Here is a 27,793-nt window from a genome sequence, read left to right on the forward strand (position 1 = left end):
TAAAGGTTTAGTATGATCTGGGTAATTTGGAGGGCTGTGCAAATCCTAAAGAAGAGCTGTACATATCTATGGCATGGATTGGCAGTTCACGAAGCTGAAAAGCAACAAGTGGCAATGGAAAAGAAAGATAACTGTGTGCATGAAAAAAAACCCCAAGTACTGACATTTCCACTGGGTTGTTAGGTTACAGTTTGTGGGATTTGGTAAAAAAGACTTAAACTCTCATACATCTGGCTGTATGAGTAAATTATGCATTATTTAATTATGCATCTCTTTACAGATACACAGCTTAATGCCTAATACTGATAGTTTGCCTCTGAAATATAAGTTGCACAGAATAAAATATTAATATCAATGATTATGAGTTTTAATGCAAATTGTAAGTTCCCTACAGCTGACACACTGTGATACGGAGTTTATCCCAACTGAGGTAATGACTAACAACCCACTACAGGTACTGTAGGCATTTTGGACTGTCTAATCTGTGGGTTTGAGAAAAAAAAGGATTAACTGCTCTTAATTGTTGCTGGAGTTTATCCTCCCAGCAGGAAACAATGGCGGTGGAGGGGGTAGGTGAGAAGGTGGTGGGAGTGTTCCCATGGAATGGAGCAAGGGAAGAGGGAGGGACATAGCATGGGGTGGGCTAACTATGGCTCCTGCTGTGTTTGCTTGGTTGGCGAGCACATCTGAGTTGCTGCCTGGTGAAGAGGGGTTGAGACTGAGTGGGTTGACATCAGAAGTCATGGGATTGTTGACCCGAAAACACTTCTCCTTGTGAGCCTTGAGCATGTTGGAGAAGCGGAAACGCTGGCCACACACGTCGCAGGGGTAAGGTTTCTCGCCGGTGTGGGTGCGCCGGTGGCGTTTCATGTTGGGCCGGCTGGTGAAACTCTTCCCACAGATCTCACAGATATACGGCTTCTCTCCTGCAGAAACAATAGCAACTCTCTAAAAAATAACCATTAAGCAAGTGGTGTTGCAACTTTTCCTTTGCAGCCTTCAATGTAATCTTAAATTTTTAACCTGTCTTACATGGGTACAATAAAATGGACAAACTAGTGATAAGAAGCTGCCAAAAACAAAACTGTAACTTGTTTGTATAAAATTAATTATTAATACCATTCTCAATCGACTAAATGAGGAAATATTCAAAGGAAACATTAGCAGTCACAGTCACAACATATTAAACAGTTCAGAGACTTTTGGGTAAATAGATTTTCAAACTGTTTTCTAAGATAAACAGATTAGATTCTAAATGGATTAAAATCTTCCTCTGAGAGATCTTAAAGTAGATAGTCATTTATGACCTTGCTCCAAAAGAGAATTATATTCCAAACGCAATGTGCATCTGGGCTACATACTTTGTACTAATACTAACTTATACAAAAATACCCCCAAATTAATCAATTTTTATGTAAAATGTGAATAGTATAATTTGCAACCCGGAAGAATAATTTATAATTAAGTAACAGCAGTAACAGCACACAATTACATTTTCATTTTCAGAAATGAAAAAAAGTGCTCTTACCAGTGTGTGTTTTCATGTGTTCATCAAAGTACTGCTTCATGTTGAAGTCTTTCCCACACCATTGGCACATGAACTGCTTGTGTCCTATATGTATACTCATGTGTGAGCGCAGCTGGTACTTGTATTGAAAACGCTCACTGCAGTTCTACAGAAAAGGAAAACATTTGCATTACAATATAGCATAATCCACATTGTTACTGAATCCCTGCAAAATTTAAAAATAATTACTTTAAAAAAATAAAAAGATGGCCAGCATCATTTTTCCTTTGGTGTTCACATCACAGACAGGAATAGTACTGCATCACTTGTAAGTGCTGTGTTTTTTTTTGAGAGAACACAGATTTTGTTCTATGTTTTTAAGTGATTTAATTTGCCAACACAGCAGAGTAATGTACCTTTTATTGCAGAGAAGCCAGGAGTAGGCAGCACACCTGGCTCTCACTGACATACGGAAGGTTCACTTGCTTGCTGCCAGCTTCACCAAAGTTACAGTCTATGTCCAGAAGACACTTACTCACACACTCATGGCAGCATTCCAAACAGGGAGCGAACAAGCAGGAATAATGATAACTGAGACCACAAATGTTTTAGACCAGTACAACACAATAACAGTTCTGTCAGTCCATAACAGAAGTACATTAGACTGCAATCGCAATGGCCCTTCTGACAAGCTCTTCAACCAGAGGGCTTGCTGCATGGTATCCAGTGATATCCAGAGTGACAGAAGTTTAGAACATGACCTCCCACTCCACAGTCCCATAATCCTGGTTTGAGCCCTCCCTCCCTACCTTGGCGGGAAATACCTGCCCCAGCCCTGCAGGACCAGAAGCCTGCTGTAGACTTGTCAATAGAGGTAGGGTCAGAGGTCAGTCTAGTTGATGCCAGTCACCTTCCAAGGCAAAAGAATCAAGCTTGCTGAAACAGCGGTTCCCTGGGCGTGCAGGAGGTTCTCGACGAGTGTCCTCTTCCATAAAAGAAAATGGTAGACCCTGGCTCTGCAGCAGGCTAGTGAAAAAGCCTCACGTTTCACTCCCACATCTCTCAGGTGGTGCTGCAGCTGCCTTTACAGGGTTCCAGTTGTCCGTTCTATCATATGCAAAGATGTGGTGGGGTCCAGCTGTGTAGGCAGGGGCGGGCTACACGGAAGAGCTGCCTCCCTCATTGTATTTCCTATTGCAATAGGCAGCATGGAATTTTTCCAGGGAAGGGTGGTCTGCCACCGCAGACATCACCAAGGGGTGTGGCACAGTCCTTTGGTTCGGTGTCTCCAAGACTGAGTCTTTCATGGTACTTGCCACCAACTAATTCCTTACAGATGGTAAGTTCTCTGATTTGGCTTAGGAGGTCCCTGCGTTGCTTTGTTTTGAAGGCAACTCCACAGTTTTATTCCCATGTATCTCACTCACTTGGACACCAACACAGAGCTTATACTGTAAGTGGGTTCGGGAGTAAACTGAAAAGTAGCTGAAAAAGTAATGGCAGACACTCACAAGGAGCAGTAAGGCCCCATTGATTGCAGAGAACAGCAGTGAGAGCAGCAGGTAGCACTTCCTACAGTTATTCACATAATCACTGAAAGGCTGCCAGCTGTACAAAGGTCCAGGCCTACAGGAAGCCACACTCTCTCAAACACTCACGGCAGGGTTATGATCAGGGGGAAATGAATAAAAATGACGAGAAAACCACGAACATTTAATATAATAACAGCCAAAACAGCCCTGTCAGTTGTAGTTAGATCCCCTTAATTTGTCCTGACACTTGAAATACTGTATGTGACACAGAGTCCTGCAGGTGCCTGCCACAATATAGGCTGCCAGGAGTGAGCCAGTCCAAAAGGCTGCCTTCCAAAAGCACTAATTCCTAACATTATCTAAACTGATGGCCATTATTTATTCTTGGAAAGTGAGCTTTGTGTTACTGTAAGCCATTGTGGGCAATTCGCACAGGAAAATACAAATTTAAAATGTTCCGTGTTGAAAGTCAGACATTACCTGCAAAATGCCTCAGCTGACAGGAAACCTAAGTCAGGATTTATAATGTCAGTGGAGGTAGGCCACCAGCCTCATCGCATGGAAATAAGTTGATGTTTAGAGTTTAGTTATTTTGCTCAGAATTTAGCAGTGGCTTTAAACTGACAACCATGATTCTAACATAGATGTTTTACAGCCCTTTAGATTTGAGCCTTACCAAATATCAAGTTTGAAGTCAGAAAGTCAGAAATGCTCACTGAGACATTGACAGGCTGCAAAATAAGGAGTTGTACAGTAGGTCATTTTCAAGAAGTGCTTATGAATTGAAATTCGACTTATTTTGCTCAGTTTATTCAAGTAAGATTAATTATTCCATTTAAAAAAACTGTAAAAGGAAAATGCTGTATAAACACTGGCCCTGTGCAGGTATGTTTTACCACCACTATATAGTAATGTGGTAATGGGAAAATATAAAAAAAGCTTGTAAAAAGCCTATGCTGGGCTGTTTACTGTTACGTTGATGTTATGCTTTTATTTTTAATGTATTAATGCATATTCTGATCCCCCATGTCTGTTGTTGAAGAAAACAGAGAGACGGAAAAATTCAACAAGAAGATAGAGGAAATTTCATGTTTAACCCTGCAGGATTCTTGGATGGTTGCCAGTCTGTGTGTACAATACAAAACAGCACACATTGCTTACAGAAAGGAACATGGGCATTATGCAAATCTGAAAGTTCATTTTTGGAAGAACAGTCTCTCAAAATAAAATGCACATTAAAATGTTTAATAAGCTTCTAGTGGAAACCCTAAATACTATCACCTTTTATAGGAATCTCTGTTTAGTTTAATATAAATCATATGGACTACTTTAAAGACTTCTAAGCAATTAACAAAAGCCACAACAAATCAGCCAGTTCATGTTAGGGGAGATATGTAACATTAACTAGACTTCAAAATTGTAAACAACTGATTAAACAACAAGAAGCGATGACACTTTTATCACCTTCAGTTTTTTTCAATTTGGAGTTTTAATTATGAAATTGAAAGTTTACAGTGTTAATTCCAAGACAATGATTCCACATGAGGTTGAGAATCCTACAAGCACTGCGGCCTTTAAAATGAAAAATTCTTAGATCTTTAAATACACTTAACTTTGATTTGGTATTCAGTATTATAGTCATGTTTTAAATTATACTAAGCAGTTAAGGATCATGACCTAATTTAGTGTACTATACAGATTTGGTCACTGTATTATTTTTAAAAAATGCTCTGAATGAGTTAAAAGAAAAGTAAGCACGTACCTTCCAAGACTTAAAGGAACTTTCTGCAAGACAGGTTATAAACTCAAAACTTTTAGAAAAATGTTTGAATCTTGGATAAAGACATTGCGAGGGAATTTAAAGGTCAATCAATGGACCTCAATGGGACTGATGGTGAAACACGAATCAGTGTACTCCAGTAGAAAGCAAGTGTAAGACTCTTCCTTACACATGCAATGGACTGCAATGCAATGGGATTCTAGAGTACTACACGCTGCTGAACATTAAACAAAATGATCACCTCTTTAAACAAAAGAACATTAGAAAGTTTGCAGGCAATTCCACCCATCATGTCATTTAGGTATTCCTTGAAGGAAGTGATGGTTTCACAATCAACAATATTACCAGGCAGCTGGTTCCAAACACAACCTTTTACTGTATATAAAGAAATGCCTCCTGTTCTCGGTTTTAAATACACTCAGCTGAATTTCCATCTGTGTCCTCTGGTTTATGTTTCACTGCTGATTCTACAGTTTTTGTCAGTGCCTTTATTGAGGATTTTCAATATCTGAATCAAGTGACCTCCAAGTCTTCTTTGTGATGAAACAAGTGAATCTACAGATTTTTGGATCAATTCTTTAATAAGAAGCTAGATGGAAGGCCAAACGGCCTCTTCTCTTTGGCAACTTTGCTTTTGCTCTTGCATTTCCACTAAGCATACTACAATTTTGTAACAAAATTGCTTCTACATCATGATCAAAGGGTATAAAATGCAGTGGCACTTTAGTATTTAGTCCAATACTAAAGTAAATACTAAAATACTAAAGTAAAGTAATACTTTAGTAATTTAGTAAAACCGTTTTGAGATTTTTCACTGCACTGAACTGAGATTTGTGTCTTCTTTTACATATCTCATTAATAGAAAAACAGCATTTGAGATTATCAAAACCTTCAGATAGTCTAGTGCAGGGCAGTTAAACCTGTGGAACCTCTAATCCATTCATTTTCACAATGTTGTTCTCCCATCTCCTTAATTATTTAATTGATAAGTAGCAGGATCAATACAGAAATTAAGAATCTGGTTGTACTTAAGTACTGTAATGAAGAGGAATAGAGGTCCAAATGTGGAGTGAGCTTGGTCTAAGCTGGATATGAATATACAGTATTGCTTAAGCATTGATGACCTGGAGTATTGTTGGTATTAAACATCTGTTCTCCAATTGGACAGAGAAAGACAAAGACATGTCTTTCACATGAACTCCCAAGCAGCCCAGTCTGAACTTATTGCCGGTCTTACCTCACATTTAAAAGGCTTTTCCCCTGAGTGCTGGAGAGAATGCACCTTGAGGGACATGCTGCGTTTGAAGGATTTCCCACAAGTCTCACATGTGAATGGCATATCCTTCGTGTGAGCTGAAAACGCAAAAGGACAAGAACACATAGCTGGAGGTCAGCAAGATCAGCAAAGTAACAGCAGCAGGACAAATGTTGTATTGCACAGTTATTTCAGAAATGCCAAAGCCTGATAGGAATGATAGAGGTGGAAGTCAACGTCAGTTGGAAATTCAACATTTAAGATGTGCTGTAAGTGCTTCATTACAATAGGACCACACTTTATTAAGATTACATTCACTCTGGGTATGGCTTGAGAGACTTTGTTTACATTTCCAACCATTCATTATCAGAAAGCCAATTTATTCCCGGAAAAGGTCACAGCAACACAGGAGCATTGGACTAAAGGTGGGACTGGACCCTGGATAAGACAACAGTTTATCACAAGGCACACAAGGAGAATTTAGAAAGATTAAGTTATATGTCTATGGAAATTGGGAGGAAACCAGAGAAAACAAAAAGAAGACCAATTCAAAGTAACAATAGCTGATGTAGTGCAAAATGGCCTTGCACTACATTTTAAACAAACTTTTTTTTAAAGAAAGGGAAAATACCATGATTCAACACAGTTGTTCTTATTACATTTCAGCAAAATTTACACATTACATCTTATTAGATTGACTTATCTCTCTGCACTAGAATTAACAGTAATAAACTGTATCTTTGTAACACAGAAAAACTTTTCGATGTATTTTAATGCCTTTCCTAAGAACATACAGTAGCTCACAATTCCCAAGAAGAAAAAAATGAACTGACATAGTTTCATTGATGTAAAATCACCCTGTACTTCAAAAACAAATTAAATATAATAGATTGGTATATTATAATTGTGACTAAAAAGGGTTCTGTACCTACATACTGTAGTTCTTTAGAAGTTATCTGGATAAAGATTTTAAGTTTATCAAACTTTAATAACTAGGCCCATTATGTGATATAGTAAGAATAAAAGGCAGTCAGGTGTTGCCTGCCAGCTTCACTAGGCATCAAATTACTATGTAGGTTATCTAAACTAAAAATTCCCTGCGCAGTTTCAAGCAGGCCTCTGTGTGTTTCTGAATGTGTATGCCAAATATCTGTCAAGCTGCCTCAGCTTCCCTGGTCAAACTTCCTGGGAAAAGCCTGTCCCGTAGGACCTGCCAAATAATTATGTCTGTGCTGTTCTGGTACTTTGGCCAAGCACAAACTGCTAAGTTCTTTGAAACTTGTGACCTTTCCAAAGCCCACAGTTCAGAATTAAGGATTGAAATTCAAGTGCAGTCCTGTGCAAGAAAAACTCTGTGGAATAATCCAGGAGGGATATCTACTTTAACCTTTTCATTTCCAAGGTCAGTTTTGCTAATTCTTCGCCAGCAGCACTATCGCCACTACTGATTAAAGTTGTGGGTCTAGAGAATGATCTTAGAAGAGCTGCTCTTTTTAAGCACCATTTCCTTTGTTAAAATCATACCACTTACTGTATCACACCGATTCATTTTGTATGTGGTAAATTTTAAAGGACTGAAAAAATTCAAAAATGGTGTTTCACCAATTATGTGAAGAGGGAAATACAAATACAGAAGAGAAACTGCAACGGAAACCTCTAGGGGTATTAATTATAAAACATGGTAGAACAGTGCTTAGCCTTCAAGGAAGCTTATCCCAAATTGTCAAACACCAGTTGGAATTTAAAATCATAAACAGGTGATCTCTGTTTTTCTCTGGATATTAAAGGTGTCAGCAGCAGGACCATTTATTTTTTTAACCTATTTCTGTCACCTTAATTTGTCCCATTTTTACAGTCTCTGCTACAGAACTAGGCGCCTAGTTCTAGTATTTGAAATTTCTAAAGAATACAGACCTCTACCCACTAAGAGAGAACAGGAAACCTGATAATGAAACTAACCAAGCTGATGCAAAAGGGACTGGAAACCACTGAAATCTGAAAGACCTACAACAGTCCTTTATTTCACCTGATAAGTCTCATTTAGAATGGTGACCTGGTCAAGAGGCTTACACCGTTGTTGCACAGATAACAAAGCAGTTAAAGAAAGAAAAGTTTAATAACTGGAGCTATGTAAATAAAACTTTAACTGAGGGACAAGACAATGTTAAAAAGTGGAATGCCAGGCAGAGATGATTTAATTCATACAAATGAAAAGGCATTTACAAGATATGAAGATGGAAAGTTTCAGCACTGGCAGCAGCAAATTGAAATGACTTGCTCCCAAAGTCGGGAGTTGCTCTCATGGGGCTCAGTTCGATGAAAGTACTAGATCTTAAAATGTAGGATACCACAGAGAACTGCAATGAATTATGAAGATAAGAAGAGGTTTTCCTAATTTAAGATCTGGAAAGGAATAAAAACCAGTGAAGCATTTGTCTAGTATGCAGAGATGTCCAATAAATCAGAGAACAAAGGTCACAATGATGAGAGTTTATAGTGAGACAGTAACAGTGAGACATTTTAGGGCAGAATGGCCTAAGATAGTTTCCCAATGAACAGCTCTAGACACCATTCTGTAAACAACATCAACATTGTCCAAAACAGGGAGTATGGGCATTTGAACCAGTGTAACCAAGAAAAATGTATAAAGTAAAAATGATTGCAATAGAGGAAATCACGTCTTGACTTTAGCTTGCAAATTCATTAACGTTGAGTTCTGAAAGTAAATTAAGTAACGAACCAGATATTTAATATGTATAAATAAGAAGGTTTTGTGTGAAACTGTCACACAATAAGTCTAATTTGATCAGAGTTAAGCAAAAGTCGCAGTTCACATAATTTAATTTAATTAAAAATGCAAATCACTGATGACAAAGTGAATGCCGTATATGAGTATAAAATGGTGTCTCTGGCATAAAGGTGGATAGAGTTCCCTATTGGCAGAGCAATAATGTTAATATACAGTGCCCTCCACAAGTATTGGAAAGTGAATGCAGCAAAGCATGATGTGCAAATGATTACACTAAGGATTTAGTGAGGTCAATGGGGTCACTCGACATTGCCCGGTTGAACATAAAGTATGTTTTTGCGCTAATGTGATCAATTTTTCAACCCAAAATAAAACATAACATATTGCACTTATCATTCAGAGTCTAACAATCATGGGTATGTATTTCTTGAGTCTAAATAAAAAAAGCTTTGACTTTGTGATCCCAATACTTTTGAGGGACAGTGTATAGTAACTACTGAGCTCCTAATCTTACCTGCTGTTCATGTTTTGAACCAACTTTTAAAATGCAGGAGACAACATTGAAGAGGGAGAACCCTGTGGGACTCCCTTATCGATTGGAAGATGCTGTGAAGCACAGCTGTCAGAAATTACAGCTAGTAGATGAAAAAGGAAACACTTGGGTTAATGAGGGACTCCAAGTATAATTAAATATGTTTCACAAGCAAAAGTGTCTTAGATGATGAAAGATGCTGTCAGTATTGAACTCTGGGGGAAAACATCATCAGTAAAAGGTATCAGAGGGCAGAAGCGCATGCTCCACAATCATCATATCCCTTCATTAATTAGAAATAAACGGCAAAACAGTTGAGCAACTGCAGATGAACTGACTGCAAATGTCAAATCAGTTGACAGTTGGATAAAAACAATTGTCCATCGAGAACTCAACAAAGTGGGATAACATGCTCGGGTTGCAGTGCACAAACCGCTCATCACACCTGGCAAGAAGAAGAAAGAAGAAATGTGACCCAGTCAAATGAATCATCCTTCACTGGGATTATAACAAATAAACAAGTGCACATGGGGTGCCAAGCTAAAGAACTGGTTCTAACAGTACAGGGTAACAAAATCCCTTGGATTGGTTTGGGTAGGCTCATTCCTTAGAATGGCAGGTCAATGCTAATCACTAAGCAATGACAGTAATGACACTGAATGAAAACCTTCACCCCATTATGTGGTATTTCGTTCCAGCCAAGAGGAGTGTCTTCTTTGTTTGCCAGGACGCTTAAGTGTGGCCAAAAATGGGCATTTCAGCATGACAAAAATCCAAAGCATACACCCAAATTGACAAAGGAATGGTTAAAAGTCCTGCACACAAAAGCAATTCTCTTGTTGACTGGCTATCTCAATCTCCAGACCTCGATCCAACTGAACATTTGTGATTCTGAAGTAAGATGGCAGTTCATTAACAGAAGCATACTGTATGAGCTAAAGGGAATGAAGGAAATGTAAGTGTAGGAATGTTCAGAAACATCCCCTCTAAAGTGCCAGAACCTCAAAGCACATTATGGGAATTAGCCCCTTCCAGATGAGCACTTACAAAATATTCACTAAAATCTCAGACTCCTCTCTTCTGCAGGCGATTGGTTTGACACCAGAATGAGAGATTTAACACGCCTTGGGATAGTTGTTCTGAAGACGCTTTCATGGAAACATTTCCATAGTTCTAAACCACATGAATGCTGACTTTAAAATGTGACAAAATATTCAGGAACACAAAAGCAGAACACATAAAATTTCAAGCATCATGCATTCAATGGAATACGAAACTCAGAAGCAATGGTATGGAATAAATCTGCAGATTTGCCCAAGACTATTGGTGCACTGAACTCATAAAATCAAATCTTATTTAATCTTTTCTACTTCATATATTATACAGTATTACTTTTTTAGCAAGCAAATGCTGTTTATTGGGTGAAAAATTATGGCAGCTGCTGGCATACTTCTTCTGTCACATACATGTTTTAAATAAAGGCTGGTTAACTAGTTATGATGACTAATATACACTTCCCGGAGAAAAACACAGGATATAAATATCAAACCTACATATGTTTTTGAATTTTGTGCTGCAAGACAATTTTCTAACTTCCATTATGGGGGATTATCCAAATCTAGCAAAATCTACATACTGTATATCTTATCTTTCTGTGAATGCCAGTTTAAGCCAGAGAATGAACGTCTGGTATTGCAAGCAAGAAGCACGATTATATCTACTCTATAAACCTCTCTATACCAAAGTATGACTGATAGATTACAAGACTCCATGCATAAAGTACTGTAAATACAGGACCTTCACATTGCAGTTAAATAGTGCCAGATTTATGTACTTACCAACCATGTGCTTTCTGACGTGAGCCATGGTGTAGAACTTCTTTTCACAAATTTCACAGGAGAATTTCTTTTCTGCATATCCATGCACAATTTTATTATGTTCATGGAGGGACCATAGTTTCTTAAAACCTTTCCCACAGGTAACACACTGAAAGAAAGTTAAAAATCCAAAGAACAAGAAGCTGTAACATGCACACAAAAAGATTTCTCATCACTTGTAAACAAAATATGAATTGATCAAGTGGCTCTATAACCCCTAAAAAATTGCATTCAAGTTGCATTTTGTTTCTAAAGGCCAGTGTCACTTTTAAACCAGACATTCAAAACATCTTAATAAAATACCATAAAATAAGATCAATGCACATCATTAATGTCATATAGGATGATCTATAGATTTATCCTATTAATTATCCAAAATATTTTTTTAAATATAGGAAAAAATACTATTGAGCTTTGTTGTACATACTGTATGGCCACTAAGTAGTTGCCACGTGCAAAGGTTGTGGACAAAAATGGAAACTACTGTACTTGACAAATGAGGGACACTGTATACTGAAAGCAAGAGCTTCCACACAGGTGTGGCTCATGTGAAAATCATCCCAGCATGGTTAGAGCCATGTATAAAAATGCTGGACAGGTTTTTAACAAATCTAATATAGCTGCAAGGGGAGACCTCAGTAATTTTGAGAGAGAGGTTATTTTTGGGACATGTTTGGCTTCATTGACCTTAACCTAGTGATGTTTCCAGGGCAATGGTGTCTAAGGTGATGTCAGAATTAAACTCCATTAGCAAAGGGCAGTAATGCTCCACAGAGCCCACCACTGCAACCTGACACGATGCACAAATTGCTCACAACACCCGGAAATATATGCTTACAAATCCAGTGGTTCAAAGAGCACAGGCAATGGACTCGCAAGCAGCGGGGGGAATGTGATATGGTCAGATGAATCTTATTAACCATATTCTCAACAAATACAAGAGTGCTCATGTGGCAACGACCCACAGAACTCCACAGCCCTGCGTGCTTGGTTCCAACAGTGAAGGGTTCTACTGGTTTTGTAATTTTATGGCACATATTTTACTTATGGCTTAGTTTGTGTTCCCTTTAAAATTAAAGTCAGATCTTCACACCATGTAGCGGTACTTCTTTCCTGCCAGCAGATTTGTTTTCAGGAAGACAGTACCTCCACCCACAGAGGACCTGTAGTTGCCCAGTGGTTTGATGAGAAAAACACTGATGTTTTCCACACGTCATAACCTTTTAAGTCACCCGGTCTGAACAAAGTTCATGGGATATTTTGGAACTGTGCCTGAAACAGTGTTTTCCAGCTCCATCAACCAGTTGTGAGCTGATCGACATTCTCGTGGAGGAATGGTGCCACATCCCTCCTGAAGAATTCCAGATGCTGGTTGACTCATAGTACGTACTGGCCACACTGTCTACATGTGATGAGTCAACACCCAATTTTACATTGGTGTTATTTTGTCCACTGCTGGTAAATCCATCAACAATTAATCTCAATTCTAAATCAATCTGCGCTCAAAGACATGTCAGTCCTTCATACATTCAACAACATTCTGTAGTATATAGTATACCAATTTTTAGATTTTCAGTTGATACAGAAATGAGAACAGTTCCAAATACTGTGGCTGTAGTACAGGCTGCCACGTTGCGATTCTTTAAGAAATGTCTTGAATTCTTGAATCATTAAGCCACTAGTGCCTAAATGAGCAATATGCTCATGTAGTCTTGATTTGAAAACTTTTTTGGCAGAGTGCAAAGTACGTTTTTAAATGTGAAGTGCAGTTTTTTGAACTGGCAACACAGCAGAGCTTCAATATTCACATATAAAATAATGACACATACTGTATAAAATAGAACTACTTCAATGTAAGCTCCTTCAGGATTTCAGTTTTAGTTTTTAAAATGATCGAGTTGGATAACTGTACCAGTGGTCTTTTATGTAACATTTCAGAATGTTATCATGACAATGTCAGTTTCCTAAAAAAAATAATATCTAACGTCTGCCTTTGCCTCTCTGACACTTGCATTCCAAACTTCTGTCACACATTAGTAACCTTGACTTATCTGTTGAGTTCTTAGTACATTTGTTATTGAAACATTTACCAACATGGAATTTGAAAAGTGTTACAGCTCTTCCAAAGACCACAAATCAGAAGCTGTTCCAGATATGGCTCACTCCAGATGTAAACTTAATGTTAAAGTCAAGATTCCATTTTAGGCAAATAACTGCTTTTCATTGTATTAGAAACATAAATCTTGTTTTGTATAATGGTGACCAGCTACAATTTGGACATTTTTTCCCATGACTTTTCAAACACTGACATTCACTCTTGCTTTTTTGTTCATTTCCTTACAAAAAATTTTGACATTAAAGCTATTTTTACAAGAACTGTGCATATAAAAAGATTAAAATAAGTTAAAATATTATGTCTGTTTCAAGACTAATGTGACAGATTTTCAAGGAGTACACAGATTGTGAAACATCTAGACTTGAGCCCCTTGTCACCTCATGCCCAATTCTAGCTTTGTCAGGCAGCTAGACATTTTTTGTCTTCCTAGTTACCTTTGTTAGCTATACTACTACGTTTTAATCCCTTTCAGGATTCCTGCTCTCAACCTGGTACCCTTAAATTAAGGACTGAACAGACTTCTTCCTCTTATTGATCTTCCCTAGTTTCTTCTCTTACGTCACACTCTCCACATACATATTTTCTCTTATATTAACAGAGAAAATATGTATGTGGAGAGTGTGACATACCCTAGCTCCACTCTTCTATACACACTGCAGTAATCACTCTGTCCTCTTCCGGACAGTTTGCTATAGCTTTCCTCTTTTACACACCTTTGGCTGCCCATTCATCTGCAGGATGTTCTGATGGCTCTGTGTTATCTAGACCCTGCTCTTCCATGGTGAGAAAATGCACTCCACTTTTCTCTCTTCAGGTCCTGATGTGTCCTGTTAACCTGGCAGCACGAGTCCAACACTGCTGTCTCCAAGGTCAGCCTTTCAGATCATGGCCAAGAGTATAGAGCCAGAGATCAACATTCTTAATTTGCATTCTTAAATTATTGCTGTTACAGAGCCATGACTCCAGATTTAAGGCAAATTTCAGCTTAGATAAGATCTTAAAGTTCCAAAGTTTCCCACCATTTGATGGTAAGCTTTGTGAAAGGGGTGGAAACTTAGAAATAGTGCATAACAGCTAGGCTTAAAATGAAGGGGTACATTGAAGCTAAATAAAACTGTACCTTGCTAAGATGAGATATGATGGAAAGCTGTATAAAGAAATTGGGAGTAATGTGAATCAGTGCATGTAGCGGCATTAAGCTAGGAAACAAGGAGATATTCAGAGATTTTAAATATACTGTATATTGAAACATGAGGGAGGTACAGTATATGCAGCCCAATGAATGCTGACAATTTATTTTTCTCTTCATAGCATCAAAGCTGTTAATGTGAAAATAGAATCAATTATTCACACTTCAAGATACAGAGCTTCGGACTGCAGTGTAGTCAAGAATATGGATCCCTGCATGACTCTAATTTTCATATTTTTTTTCTTAATGGCTGGTCAGTTACATTTCTTCCCTCCATGACTGAAATGTGGATTTTATTTTGTATAAGAATTTTATGCATTCTAATGCTAGTCCTCAACCCCCAACAAATGTTTTGTGTTTTATTTTTGTAAACAACATAATCTTAAAGTCCAAAGCAACTTTTTTTCGTGTCTTTTGAAACTCTCCCAAGGACAACCAGTTATTGGCACTTGCTTTAACAAATACTAAAACCAATAGAATCAATGATGTAGATCAGGAAATGCAGCAGTCCTAAAACCAATCTCTGTCGAACCTCACTAATGATCTCATTTCACTCAAGAGGCTTACACAGAAGACAAACAAGAGAAAGAAAAGAACTAAAGTAAAAAAAAATAGGACAAAGCCGAGAGTAGACAGTTTCTCTTGGGAGGTTCAGTTTGATAAAAAAAAATACTATAATTGTCTTAAAATGTAAGAAAGACCCTCTCTTTTCTGGATTTTAACTGTCTCCTTATACATGCGCACAAAGTATTTTGGAAGCATCGTAAAAACATCCTCTCCAGCAGCAACTGGCCAAGACACATTACATCTTATACTTTTAAGTTAATTCACTATTGTACTTTCTTACTTAAATCAAATAGGTAAGTTATGGGCAGTATCTACTCTTTTCTATATGCAAGCTGACAATCTCCTAGAATACAGATGCTAGCTCTTCTAATTTTACTTATTTTCCCCATTTGGTTTTCAAACTATTTTATGAACAAAAATACTATTAGATTTGTGTTTTCAGTCAGTAACCCTAAACTGAATTGACTCAAAAGTCTACTGAAATGTCTTACTGTTTACAGTATATATTGTATTGTCATATGTACTGTATAATGTTCTTCATTTCCACATGTGCAAGTTAGAAAACATCTTCTATTCCCTTATATATTTCTGTACAGTATATACAGTACATATTCTCTGAGTTACTTTATCACCTCATCCACTGTCATACCGTCTAAAACTTTGTTTCCCCCTTTATTATGAACACCTTTGGAAAAAATAACTTGAGAACATTCAATATTCCCTATTTTGTACAATAGACCCATTTGCATGTCTAAGACACTTTATCCATCACTGATCTTTTGCTAATGATTCAATGAAAAAAAAAGCATTGGCATTAGTTTTAGCCGTGTCGGCTTATTTCTTTTTTCTCTCAAATCTTCTTGAGGTGCCTATGCAAAATATAAAGAGCACCTGTGAAAATAATTGAACTTCCTACTGCCTTCAGTATATAATCTCATCTGTAAAAGATACAATGGACATGATGAGCTGTAGGAGCTCTTCATATCCATTGTAGAAGCTGTGTTTGCCCTCAATCAGAAGTAGTGTAATATTTACTTTAAATGTGGCAAGAGTGGAAAGTCATTGCACAAAGTCTTGGCCTGTCAAATGGATGCATTTATATCTTTACCATCCAGTTTAATGACAAAAAGTCGACACCCATCAAAGTGTTATGGCACGTGACAAATGGGTACAGATACTGCAAGTTCACAAAGACCCTTGTCATAGTTCGTCAGATTGCTGCAGAAACAGCACGCAAGGCAGGCTCCTACATAGGATGAGCTACCAAAGGCATGTACATAGGAAAGATCACTTGTTAAGTCAAGCAAAGGTAAGATTGAAATCTTGTGCAACTGAAATGTGAAACAATTATGTGAAGGTCTGAGGTGACTGTTATCTTTTGTGATAAATCACAAGTTCAGAAGTTCAGCCCCAACAGATGTGCATCAGTGTGGAGAAAGTCAGGCAACAAATTCTTGTTTGTAGAGAATAGCCAAACATGGTGTGATATCTGTGACACAGTGGGGGCTGCCATTTTTTGGTATGGTGGACCACCGGATTACTCTATTCCTTGTACTCCAACAACTGCACCTCCAATGACTCTTCCATCAAACTAATTAAATTTGCGATTGACATCAGCCTTGTAGGTCTCATCAAGGTGATGATGCATTAAGGTGTGCTAACAACCACCTAGGTCTAGGTTCTCTCCCGGGTGGGGGGGGCTGTCCTTAGTGAAGGAGTTCAGGTATCTCGGGATCTTGTTCACGAGTGATGGAAGAAGGGAGCGTGAGATTGACAAGCGGATCGGGGCAGTGTCAGCTGTTCTGCGGGCACTGTACTGGTCTGTGGTGGTGAAGCGGGAGGTGAGTTTGAAGACAAAGTTCTCGTTTTACCGGTCGATCTACATCCCTGTCCTCACCTATGGTCATGAGCTGTGGGTAATGTGGATTCCAGGAGGAGCAGAAAAGTCTGGGCTGATCTACTATATACTACTACCGCGACCCTCACCAGGAAAAGCGGAATGAAATGGATGGATGGAACAACCACCTAAAGTTTAATACCTTTAAAACAGTGGAAATGGTTGTTGATTTACAGAAACACTATCCAAAACCTCTCTCCCTGGTAATCAATGATGTGACTGTGACTGTGGTGGAATCCTTTAAGTTTTGGGGAATTATAATCTCTAATACCCTTAAATGGAGCATGAATACCAGCAGTATCACAAAGAAAGCACAGAAGAGAATGCAGTTTTTCCATAGAGTGAAAAACTTTGGTGTCTCTCAACCAATTCTGATACAGTTTTACAGAGCCATTATTGAGAGCATTCTGACGGCTTCTATCACTGTTTGGTTTGGAAACGTGTCTACCCACTCCAAAGGCAAACTGCAGTGTGAGGTTTGCACTGTGGAGAGGGTCATTGGCTCTCACCTGCCTTCCATTGAATGATTTCTACAACTCCAAAGCAAAGAGGCAGGCAGGAAAGATTGCTGATGCCAGATTACCACCTGCTTCATTAACTTCCCTCAGGAAGATGCTTCTGAGATATTTAAACTGGATCCACCTAGTATTTGAACAGCTTCTTTCCTAGTGCTGTCTTTTTGCTTAACCGGAATTCATAGTTATATGTGCACTGTGTTAGTAATATCTATTAGTCTTATTTGTGTATAGTATATGTAGAATATTTTGCAGCACCATTTATATCAAAAGTTCTGCTCCATGCTATCTGTTTCAGCCAATTGCTTACTTTGGCCTGTATGAGGACCCATCTTGGTGAACTGATCCTTTGGAATGTTTTGACTATGAGCTTTATCTAAATTATGAAAAGATTGTTGTGGACACGTGTAACTGTTTTAACTGGTAAACAGAGCAGCCATCCATGAATAGTTAGACTCCCCGGAAAAGTCTATAAGTTAGACTCAGATACGAGTTATTTTATGTTTAACTCTTTATTGTTCTTTTCACGTTATGAAAGTTTGATGGATGAAGAATCTAATAAATGCTGAAATTTTGAAACTGGCAATTGCTGGTAAACTGGTAATTATGGTATTAATGTGTTTGCCATTGTTCCCAAAAACCCCACGTTTTTTAAACAATCCAGCCCTGGTAGAATCAGAGTATGCTACGGATTCATACCCACTGGATTTAGTAAACTGATGGCACTTGCCCCACAGCAAAAGCAACAACAGGCAGACAACAACATGTAAGAGGGAAAATTTTATTAAACTATTGGTGCGAGGCCTACAAGGCCATGATAAAATCCCTGCAGAACGCATTTGGGAGCATTTAAGAGCAAATGAAGGACATATTCTTTGATCATACCAAAAGCTGGACAAGAACACAGTTCTGAAACTGGAAAAATAGGTAAATACTAGAACAAAATATGTATTTACCTTAAAAGAATAACACAGGTGTACTGTCAGTATTAAAAGGCATTCTTTTCATTCTGCCATGGTACTGGAATGCATTTATTTACTTGTAGTCTTACTGTTCTGCCCTGTCCCACTCTTCATCATATACAAATCATTTTTAAAATGCTTTTCACTATTAATATATTAGACAATCATTTGGTAAATTTGCTTTTGACCCTGCCTCATGTTTCATTAGGTTTAACCATTTATTCTCTACCAATCAAAGCAAACAACATTTTCACAGTTTCCCATTATGTTGGCTGCTTGAAAAAATGAATGTAAAGCAAATGCTTTGCTGGCACTCTGACAAGGTGAATTATAAAGCATTCACCATATCAATCATTTCAAACATATTTCTCCATCCAGGTGGCCTATTCCCCTTTAGCAAGATCTCATCCTTGCTACATGCAGATTTGATTATAAAATATAATAAGGCATCATTATGACTGCTTTGTGTGATATATAACACACTCCTATCACTATGTTTCTTAAAATACAGTATATTCTTAAGTTTGATCTAGAGAGATTAAGAGACCTATATACTACAGTAGTTTACATTTTTCATTTCCTACATCAGAGTTTCTGTCAGCCACGTTTCTGTAACTCCTTTGTCATAGTCGCTTGCTGACATTTTTGTTGCTAAGTCCAGTCTATTTCTTAATGTTCCTGACATTTAGATACAGACATCTAAGGACTTTCTTTCTTAGGCCATTTGCTTCCACGTGTGTTTTGCCTGGTTGGCCTTTCAAAATTTCCTCTTCATTGAGTATATATTCAGCCTTCCAAACTAAACCTTTTTTTTCAACCTGTGTGCCTGATGTTAATTTTACTCTCAGCCATATGTAATAAAGCCGATTTCCCTTTATTACACCTCTTTCCCTCTTTGTCTCACTGGCGCTAGTTCTTGCAGTACTCATTTACCTACTCAACGAATTTGCAGACCAACTTGTAAAGGTCCCATCTGTTCCCTAATTTCACACAAAACTAAAGCCTCATCAGCACCACAATCCGAACCACATGGTAAAAAACAGTAAAGCCCCATAAAAGGTTCTACATCTAAGATTTTGACTTTTAATTTAATTTACTGATCCTCAGATCTACCTTTGTCTGTTATCGATGTAATGAGCGCAAATGACAATTGGATCTATCTTGATTCTGGGTTATTCCCAACTTGAACACTAAACAGGCAAGTAAACATGTCAACCAGCGTCCAACATGCTGTCAGGTAACTGGAAACTGAGCTTGTTATTATAGGTTTAAAAGAAAGCATGGTAAGATTTTTGTAACAATATTTACAGTATATAGTGTCTTGTTAATAGCCTGCCTTGTGAACATCTATGTTTAAACTATGTTTAGGAAATGTATTATTGTCATCAGTATAAGCAGTGATTCAATATAAATATATTTAGAAATTGTTTTGCATTATGTTGTTGCTACACATGAAAAATAAGGGGTGAAAGCCTACCTGAATGTTCTTCTCACAGTCTGTTTGATGGTGCAGTAAGAGCTCACTTTCCAGAAGAAATCTCTTTCCACATTTGTCACAGATCTGCATCCTGTTGTGTGTTACGTTCATGTGTTTTTCCAAGTACCAGCGATTATTGAAAACACGAGGGCACTTCTTGCAGGGAAAGTTCTGCTTCTCCTCTAGTTTCACCTTTTGACCCAAGCTTTCTTGGTCCTTCTTACTCTTCCGCCCTCTCCGTTTCTCTATCCTCTTTGAAGTGCTGTGAGTTTGTCCGGTGGACACCGTGGCCTCTGCCTCTTCAGAAACTTTGGTCCTCCTTTGGAGCCTTTCTGCTTTTTCCTTCTTCACTTCCGGAATGTCATTGTTTTCTTCTTCCTCATCGTCGTTCTCCTCGCTAGTATCCCCCACATCATCTTCTTCACTTTGATCTTCTTCATCATCTTCTCCAACGTCTGCGTCCTCGTCTTCCTCATTATCGTCTTCGTCCTCTTCCTCTTCTTCCTCCTCCTCATCAGTTTCCTGTTCTTCACCATGGCACCTCCCAAACACTGCTGTAGCCTCAGTAGAGGAAGGCTTCCCCTCCATTCCTTTGGAAACATTCAATGTTTGGTTGTTGAGGTTGACCTCCACAATGATCTGCTCCCGGTTGAAGGAGGCATGGCCATCCGAGTCCTCTGATTCCTCCACATCTCCCTCAATCTTGCACACTCCCCGTCCAGCACTTTCCTCGTTCTTAAAATACTGCTTTGTCTGAAGATTAGCACGGTGCTGCTTGATTGTGTTGTCCTCAACCCGAACTGAATACGGATTGTTACCCTCTCGAGCATAGATCTTTGTGTGAGTTGGATCAACTTCCTGCTTAATCTCCCGATAAAACTGGGATGGAACAGTATTGCTGCGGTTATCCTGTTTGGACATATCGCCTGCGATGTTTAGGTTCAAAGAGCGACTGGTGATGAGCTCCTGACAGGAACTGGCGATATTACTCATCTGAAAGACTGCGGCAGCATTCAGCACATCCTGCACATTGCAGGTGTTCACCAGCAGTTTGGAAGTATAGATGAAGTTGAGTATCTGCTGGAGACCTTGAGAAGTGAGAGCCTCCAGGGAGAGCTCCACTCTTTGCAGCTGCTTGTTTTGTGTAAAGAGTGAGTGAAAAAACTGGCTGTAGGCTGCAAGGACTCCCTTGTGAGCAGGAAAGGTGTTCTTCTGCCGAACCAGGACAATGTCTACATCACAGAGATCTGGTTGAAACAGCCGCTGCTCATTGAGCCTGTCCATCAAACACGTGAAGTGGAGAGCAACATCCTCCACCAGAGAATACTCAGTGGAAGGGTAGTCAGATGTCTTTTCCACTATCAGCTGAGGAAAAAAAACAAAGGTTTACCATGAGTGGAATAGAAAATCCATTTATGCACAATGAAGCTAAACTTAAAAAAAACATGAAGGATAATTTCTTTATTGATAACCATTAGCAAATGAAGGTCAAGGTTATATCCAAATCAAGAATAAAAAAACAGCTCTGGCAGTCTTAAGGGAGATGGATTGAAAGGATAAAAGAGCAAATGCAGTTTTGAATAACTAAAGGTCACTTAAATGATTTTCAAACTCAGTAAGGATATACTGTAATTTTCCTGCAGTACTTTTACCTTTTCACAGTGAAACATTTCTCAAAGAGCTCTCACATTGAATCCTTGTGATTTTCCTCCATGTTTCTGCTAGTATAAATAAAAAATATATGGTCACCTCCAAAATATAGTCTAATAACCCATTCTCACCCTTGGCCTTCACTCAGTAAGTGTTAATGCATCAACCTCCCATCAACTGGTTATTACCTAATATGTAACATGTAACTATTTCATCATTGTTTCAAGGAATAATGTGCCCAAAAGTGTTATTATCGACAGTGAAATCACATGATTACATCTACAGTACCTAGTACAGAAAACTTGTTGTGCATCTGCTTGACAGACTAACACATGCATTTTGTTTTCATCTAGAATGGCTGCTAATAACAGATTTATTTGAAAGAGTCATTTATTATTCTGCTGTCCAAACCAACTGCACAAGATATACACGATATAAGTGTTCAGAAACTGCTTTTACTTATTTTTACTCTTTTCTTAGGCCCAGAAAGTGAGACATCTAACTGATATCATACTAAGCTGACAGTTTGGTTGCACAGTTGCAGAATACCTTTAGATACTAGAGAAGCAGAAAAATTATCCTGATCTTGAACAGGATGAATATCCTTCCCCTGTCATAATTTATGAGTCCATTAAGCAAGCCATATCCTATAAATATCTCAGAATATACACAGATGCTAAACTGTCTTGAAAGGACCATGTTAACTTTACTGTATTTCTAATAAAGTGTAACAGTGAACTTTTTTTGTCTTTGCAGGTTATAGGTTTTTGGTATCTATAGACAGATTCTGTCCTTGTTGTTCAATACTTTAGTACAAAGTGTCATGCAGCATGGAATCATTGTCTGGTATAAGAGTCTTTCTGTGAAACAGAAAGTCAAGGTTTGCAGACTCTTGGGGATGTGTTCTAAGATAGTTGGGCAGCCACTCGAGCCTGGGCCGAGACTAGCTGTTAGTATCTCCTCTGATCCCTCACTTGTTCTACATAAAGAATACCAACTGATGCCTCAAGCAGACTTTCAGAGTCCTTCAATGCAGATGTAACAAAATGAGGAATTGCTTTATCCCACATTCAATAAAACTACTCAATATATGAGCTCACAATTAAGGAGTATTGGTTTATGGGCAAGTGTAATTAGTGGTTATGTGCAATTATGGGGGCTTAGGATGACTGTGGGAAAGTAAAGCTAAAGTGGTAAACTGTGTGGATTCCTGTAGGAGTCATAATGTAATGTTTACATATATTGTTTATATGTTTTTTGTACGTGTTTCTGTGTGTTAAACAGCTGATTGGAGGCAAAACAAATCAGAAATCAGATAAAGTTTTGTGTTTTAACAACATTTGTTTAAACAGTATTGTAAATCTTACATGTTGTTTCTTGATCAATGTATTGTCTATATTTTGGTTTTACTGTGCACTTTAGATTTATTTTAAATTATTTTGGATAACTGCTTTCTTACAGTTCATTCTTTACTTTCTTCCTACACACTTGGAGCACAGGAATCTGTACAGAAACTCTGTTGTAGAAATATTTATACATTGCGGAGCTTTTATTGTGATTTTAACCAGGTTTCTGGTGAATAACTTAGTTTTCTAAACACATTACAATAGCACTCCAAGTATAGCAAAATCTATTTTTTATACTCTTTTTTTCAGAGTATAAAAAGAGAGCAGAAATTTACTCCTGGCCTTTTTGCATAGTCTGCAACTTTATGCAGCCTGAAAATGTATCACCTTAACAATGATAGATATCCTAAAACCTTCCAAGATTCTTATTATGAAAATGATAAGCACATTATATGGGCTAATGAAAAGCTTTTTAAAAATACAAAACAAAGGACACCAAGCAATTCAAATAAAATTAATGAAAGTGACTGCTTTTGTACAGTGAATGTAAAAAATTAAAACCATACCATTACAATACTTTTATAATTGTTTTTAGCATTCACCTGTAATTAACCATGATATATACTATCCATTTTATTACAAAATACACTTTTGAGAAAAAAAATGGAGAGAGGCTCCCTATTCTGTTTACAAAAGAAGTGTAAATGAAACCAGGTCCTGGTCCTTGCAATGTAAAAAAAAAGTGAAATTTTTTTGTGGTCAGCATCTAGCTTGCAGTAATAATAATAATAATAATAAACTTTATTTTACATAGCGCCTTTAAAGGTGGCTTCTATTTGTAGAATGAGTACCATTTGCAGTTCTCACATTGATCAAATAAATCATCTGTTTTACCTTGGATTAAGTTCTTGGCAAATCACTAAGAGTTATCAACAGCCCAGGAACACAGGATAATAAGAAAGGGGAGAATAAGAGGAAGACAGAAGGAAGACAGGACAGACAGAAAGACACAAGGAGAGAAAACAGTGCCAAGTGGAAGATCCCTTTTCTGATCAGACTTTAAGAGCAGATTCGAATTAAGTATTTGAACCTTTTAAGAGAGATTTCCATTCTGTTGTTTTTAGGAAACTGATTTTATGATTTCAGAGAGAGATTTCACCGTAGGTCATATGTTGTTTAGTTTGGAAGGCAGGTTTATCTCTTTTGTTGGCTAGTGTAGATGATTTGAATACTTGAAGTTGTCTGTTTTTTTATTCATCAGGATGCAGGCCTCCAAAACGTTTTGTCTGTATATAGAGTAACGTATGCTTTTTTATGAGTTGTGTATTCTTAGTGTGTGTTATTATTACTAATATATGTTTAACCCAATGTGCCTGATTTAATACTCTTTTGCAAAAGCTGTGCCAGAGATCTCTAATTATACTAACTGCTCAGGTATATTCTTGGCAGATATGTTACAATTTGGGGGGTAATGATTATTCATTGCAGTAATTGACTATCCACCTTGGTCTATTTCTGGTATTCTTTATTTCCATAAGCCCCTTTTTTAACAGTATTTTTAAAATCTTTTCTTTAACTTTACGGCTTCTTTTTTAATGTTGCATAAGTGTACATATAGAAAACAAATGGTGCTTCAGAACCGTTACTAGTTACCAAGTTTTAACAGAATAGCTGTAATGGCTCCACAACTGGATAAAGAATTTATGTGGCCAGATCCCAAAAACAAGGACTCCATCATAACTCCCAAACACATTGGTCATTGGTCTTTGAGGATGTGAGAGGACAAATCCTTACAGTCTGAGGTTTTGTGTAAAGCAGGAAATGATTAGAACACCTTGATATCTAAACTCTATCATTCACGCATAGTGATTATCTGTCTGCATGGCTTTTGCATGTTGTAAATGATGACTATGCTCCCGTAGAAAGTGGTGTCAACCAGGAGAGGTACTAGAAAATAGTATTTTTTGTATGTTGATGAATCATTTTGTTCTTTCAATTTTTTGCTTTATGCAGACCTTGAGCTCAACAGTAGTGGTTTATGGTAATGAAGGGATTACAGCACTTGAATCTTTCAGGAGAATTACTTTTGATTGAGCCTTTTTGAAATTACACCTTTTGTTAAAGCAATGTCAGTTATTCTCCCAAGTGCTTGTTTTCCCTCATTCTGTAATAAATAATGCATACAGAGGTTCCTGATTGAGCAGAGGGCTAGAGGTGGAGCTTTATTATGAAGGAACTGAATGACTTGGAACAGGGACTAATTTTGACATTTACATGCAGACAGGGAAACAGTGATGGAGATTAGATTTGCTATTATAATTCCAGATATTATGCATGCTTTGTTTAGTTGCCTTGGTTACAAAAAGTAATACCAATGGTTTATTCAGGCGACTCAGAATACATTCTCCTTTTTAATTGCAAAAACAGACTGCTGTTATTTCTCTGGTCATGTTTTCTGTCACAATTGGAGTGGGGATACAGAAAACAGACCTAAAGTCGACCGCCTTGTCTGATCACTTTACCCTGCTGCAAAGTGCACCCTACTCTACCTTAAAGCATGGTTACCAGATGCACAACTGGAGGTATTGAGATGAAGAAAGGAAAATATTTACTGTGCATGTCTACAGCTGATCTAGAGGAGTGTAATTTCTGGTGAAAATCTGAAATTTCCAATTCATTAGACCACCCATCATATTCTAGCTATATCCTAGCTGCACTGTGATTATGTAACCACGGCTAAAACATCCCATTATTACATGTTGAAATCTAAACAAACAGATCTCCTCATGGAACTTCTCATTAACTAGCAATGTATTTAGTCTTCTTTGTTACACTCATCATGGCACAGCACAGAGTACAGTACCTCTGCACAGAGTACAGAGTTCTGCAGGAGTCATTCCACAGCACCCCTTATTCCTAGTTTTGATGCTCCAGGAATAGAACCATGCAGGCTGAAGCATTTCACATGTGATATACAGTACATGCGCTCATCCACTGCAGTAGCCCAGCAACTTCCCAGGCTGCTTCTCTCAGGGGGCCACCCTAAAAGCCTCCGCAGAGAAATTCATTTCCATTCCACGAGTTATTGCATTAACAATAATAATTTTATAGCACAATCTGAAAAGATTGAAATCTGAAAGCTTTCCCATGGCACATGTTCAGAGTTCTAAACTAATATGACCTTGCCGCCAATAGCTGACCATGACAGAGCTGCGATAGTTTTAAAAAATGTAAGCAGCTTGTCATGTACATCACAGTGTGTATGGATTACATCATGCCATAAAAAGTGGAGGCAGTAAATAATATTAATGCTAACATTAATCAGCAGGAGCACAAAGCTTTTTCCTTAAAATATTTTTACAATTCATGAAAGCTTTAATAGTAAGAAATGCTTTATTCTTTGTGTTAAAGTGTGAGGGGATGGGCTGAGAAGCTAATACATATTTTAAGGTGTACACTCCCCAATAACTTTGAAACTAAATGGGCTCAAGTTAAAACTCTGTGCCATTAGAAAGAGATAGAGTAAGGGCTCTGGGCAACAGTAGGAGTTACTATTGGGTCATAACACCAGCGTAGGAGTGTGGTTTTTGAAAAGTATAATTGTCTTTCTGAAAGTGCTGAAATAGTGTGGAGAAAGTGAAGAAACTTTGTCTAAGATCAGTTAGCACAGAATATACCTGCCTTGCAAGATTATAATAACATAAGTTAACAGACAAGAGGAGACCATTTAAACAATCCTATTCTTTTAGTATTCTTTTGATACTGATATCTGATATTGTATAAAATATTATCTCCTCTCACTCGTATTTGTTCTAGACTAAAGAGATCTAGTTCTTTTAATTTGCCTGTTGATGACAGGCTTCAATTGTTGAACTTCTTTAATCTCTATGGCATAATATTGTCATGACATTAATATTAAGATACGGTAACCAAAACGGAACAAAGTATTCTGAATTAGGTGTTCTAGAACACTGTAAATCTTGAGCATAACTTTCCTTGGCTTCTCTAAATATTTTGGAAATCACTCCACTATATTTGTTTTATTCCCACTCATCCTTATTTGTATGCAATCTGTAGAATTAACTGGTTGTCTAACTGCAACTCTAAAATTGGACAAAAATGGATGTCCTTCTGTACACCACTGCCTACATCTGTTCAACGACAGCTCATGCATCTTAAATGCAGTTTCCTATTCATTAATCAATTCTTTAACCATGTGCATGTACTGTATTACCTTGAATTTCTACAGCTTTGACCTGGAGAACGTCTTATGAGCATTTGTAGCAAAAACGTTTTGGAAATCTAAATATATCATGACATATACTCCAGTGATATGAACTTTCTCTGTTGCTTGCTCAAATATTTATATCATGTTAGCTGAGCAAAAATATTTTATCGTAACAGATAAATTGTTTTATCTTACATGGCTCTTGTCCCACCAATTCTATTAAATACAACTCACATACATGGTAGCCAAAAGCATCTTTGACATTTTAACACTACAAGAAATGCATGCAAAATCTGCCAAGATGTCTGTGTGCACTGAATTAGCTTATAAGGATACAGTTATGATCTGCATCACATTTTATTTTACAAGTGAAAGGGTTATTTTTATATAATCAAAAAGTAGAACAGACTACTTACTGAGGGATATTTTTCCATTTTGTCCGGATAAGGCCACTTCTGTTCCTATATAGTATTAACAATATGATCTACATGGTACCTCTAAAACCCAATAACAATTAGGCATGTGGATACACTGACAACTAATTAAGATGTTTTCATTTTACATTTTACTTACCAATATAACTTTTAATAATGAAATTAATCATTTTGAGCAGG

At 37.6% G+C, this 27,793-nt stretch overlaps 1 protein-coding gene across 2 annotated transcripts in view; it reads right to left on the reverse strand.

The window, feature by feature from the left end:
- Nucleotides 1-485: 485 nt before the first annotated feature.
- Nucleotides 486-27,793, reverse strand: part of zbtb47b (zinc finger and BTB domain containing 47b) — a 61,957-nt gene continuing 34,649 nt past the window's right edge. Inside the window, exons 1-6 of one of the 2 annotated variants that reach the window (XM_088919271.1) lie at nucleotides 21,608-21,624; nucleotides 19,956-21,320; nucleotides 11,194-11,341; nucleotides 6,057-6,172; nucleotides 1,529-1,673; nucleotides 486-926 (exon numbers count right to left, since the gene is read on the reverse strand). In XM_088919271.1, the coding sequence (XP_088775397.1) occupies nucleotides 517-926; nucleotides 1,529-1,673; nucleotides 6,057-6,172; nucleotides 11,194-11,341; nucleotides 19,956-21,239 (2,103 nt within the window). In that variant the 5' untranslated portion in view covers nucleotides 21,240-21,320; nucleotides 21,608-21,624 and the 3' untranslated portion in view covers nucleotides 486-516. Of the gene's footprint in view, nucleotides 927-1,528; nucleotides 1,674-6,056; nucleotides 6,173-11,193; nucleotides 11,342-19,955; nucleotides 21,321-21,607; nucleotides 21,625-27,793 lie in introns of those variants that run through there. The other variant, XM_088919270.1, reaches the window with a different exon arrangement.

Source organism: Atractosteus spatula, chromosome 6, assembly GCF_055471065.1.
Source record: "Atractosteus spatula isolate fAtrSpa1 chromosome 6, fAtrSpa1.hap1, whole genome shotgun sequence".
In the NCBI taxonomy this organism is placed as follows: Eukaryota; Metazoa; Chordata; class Actinopteri; order Semionotiformes; family Lepisosteidae; genus Atractosteus; species Atractosteus spatula.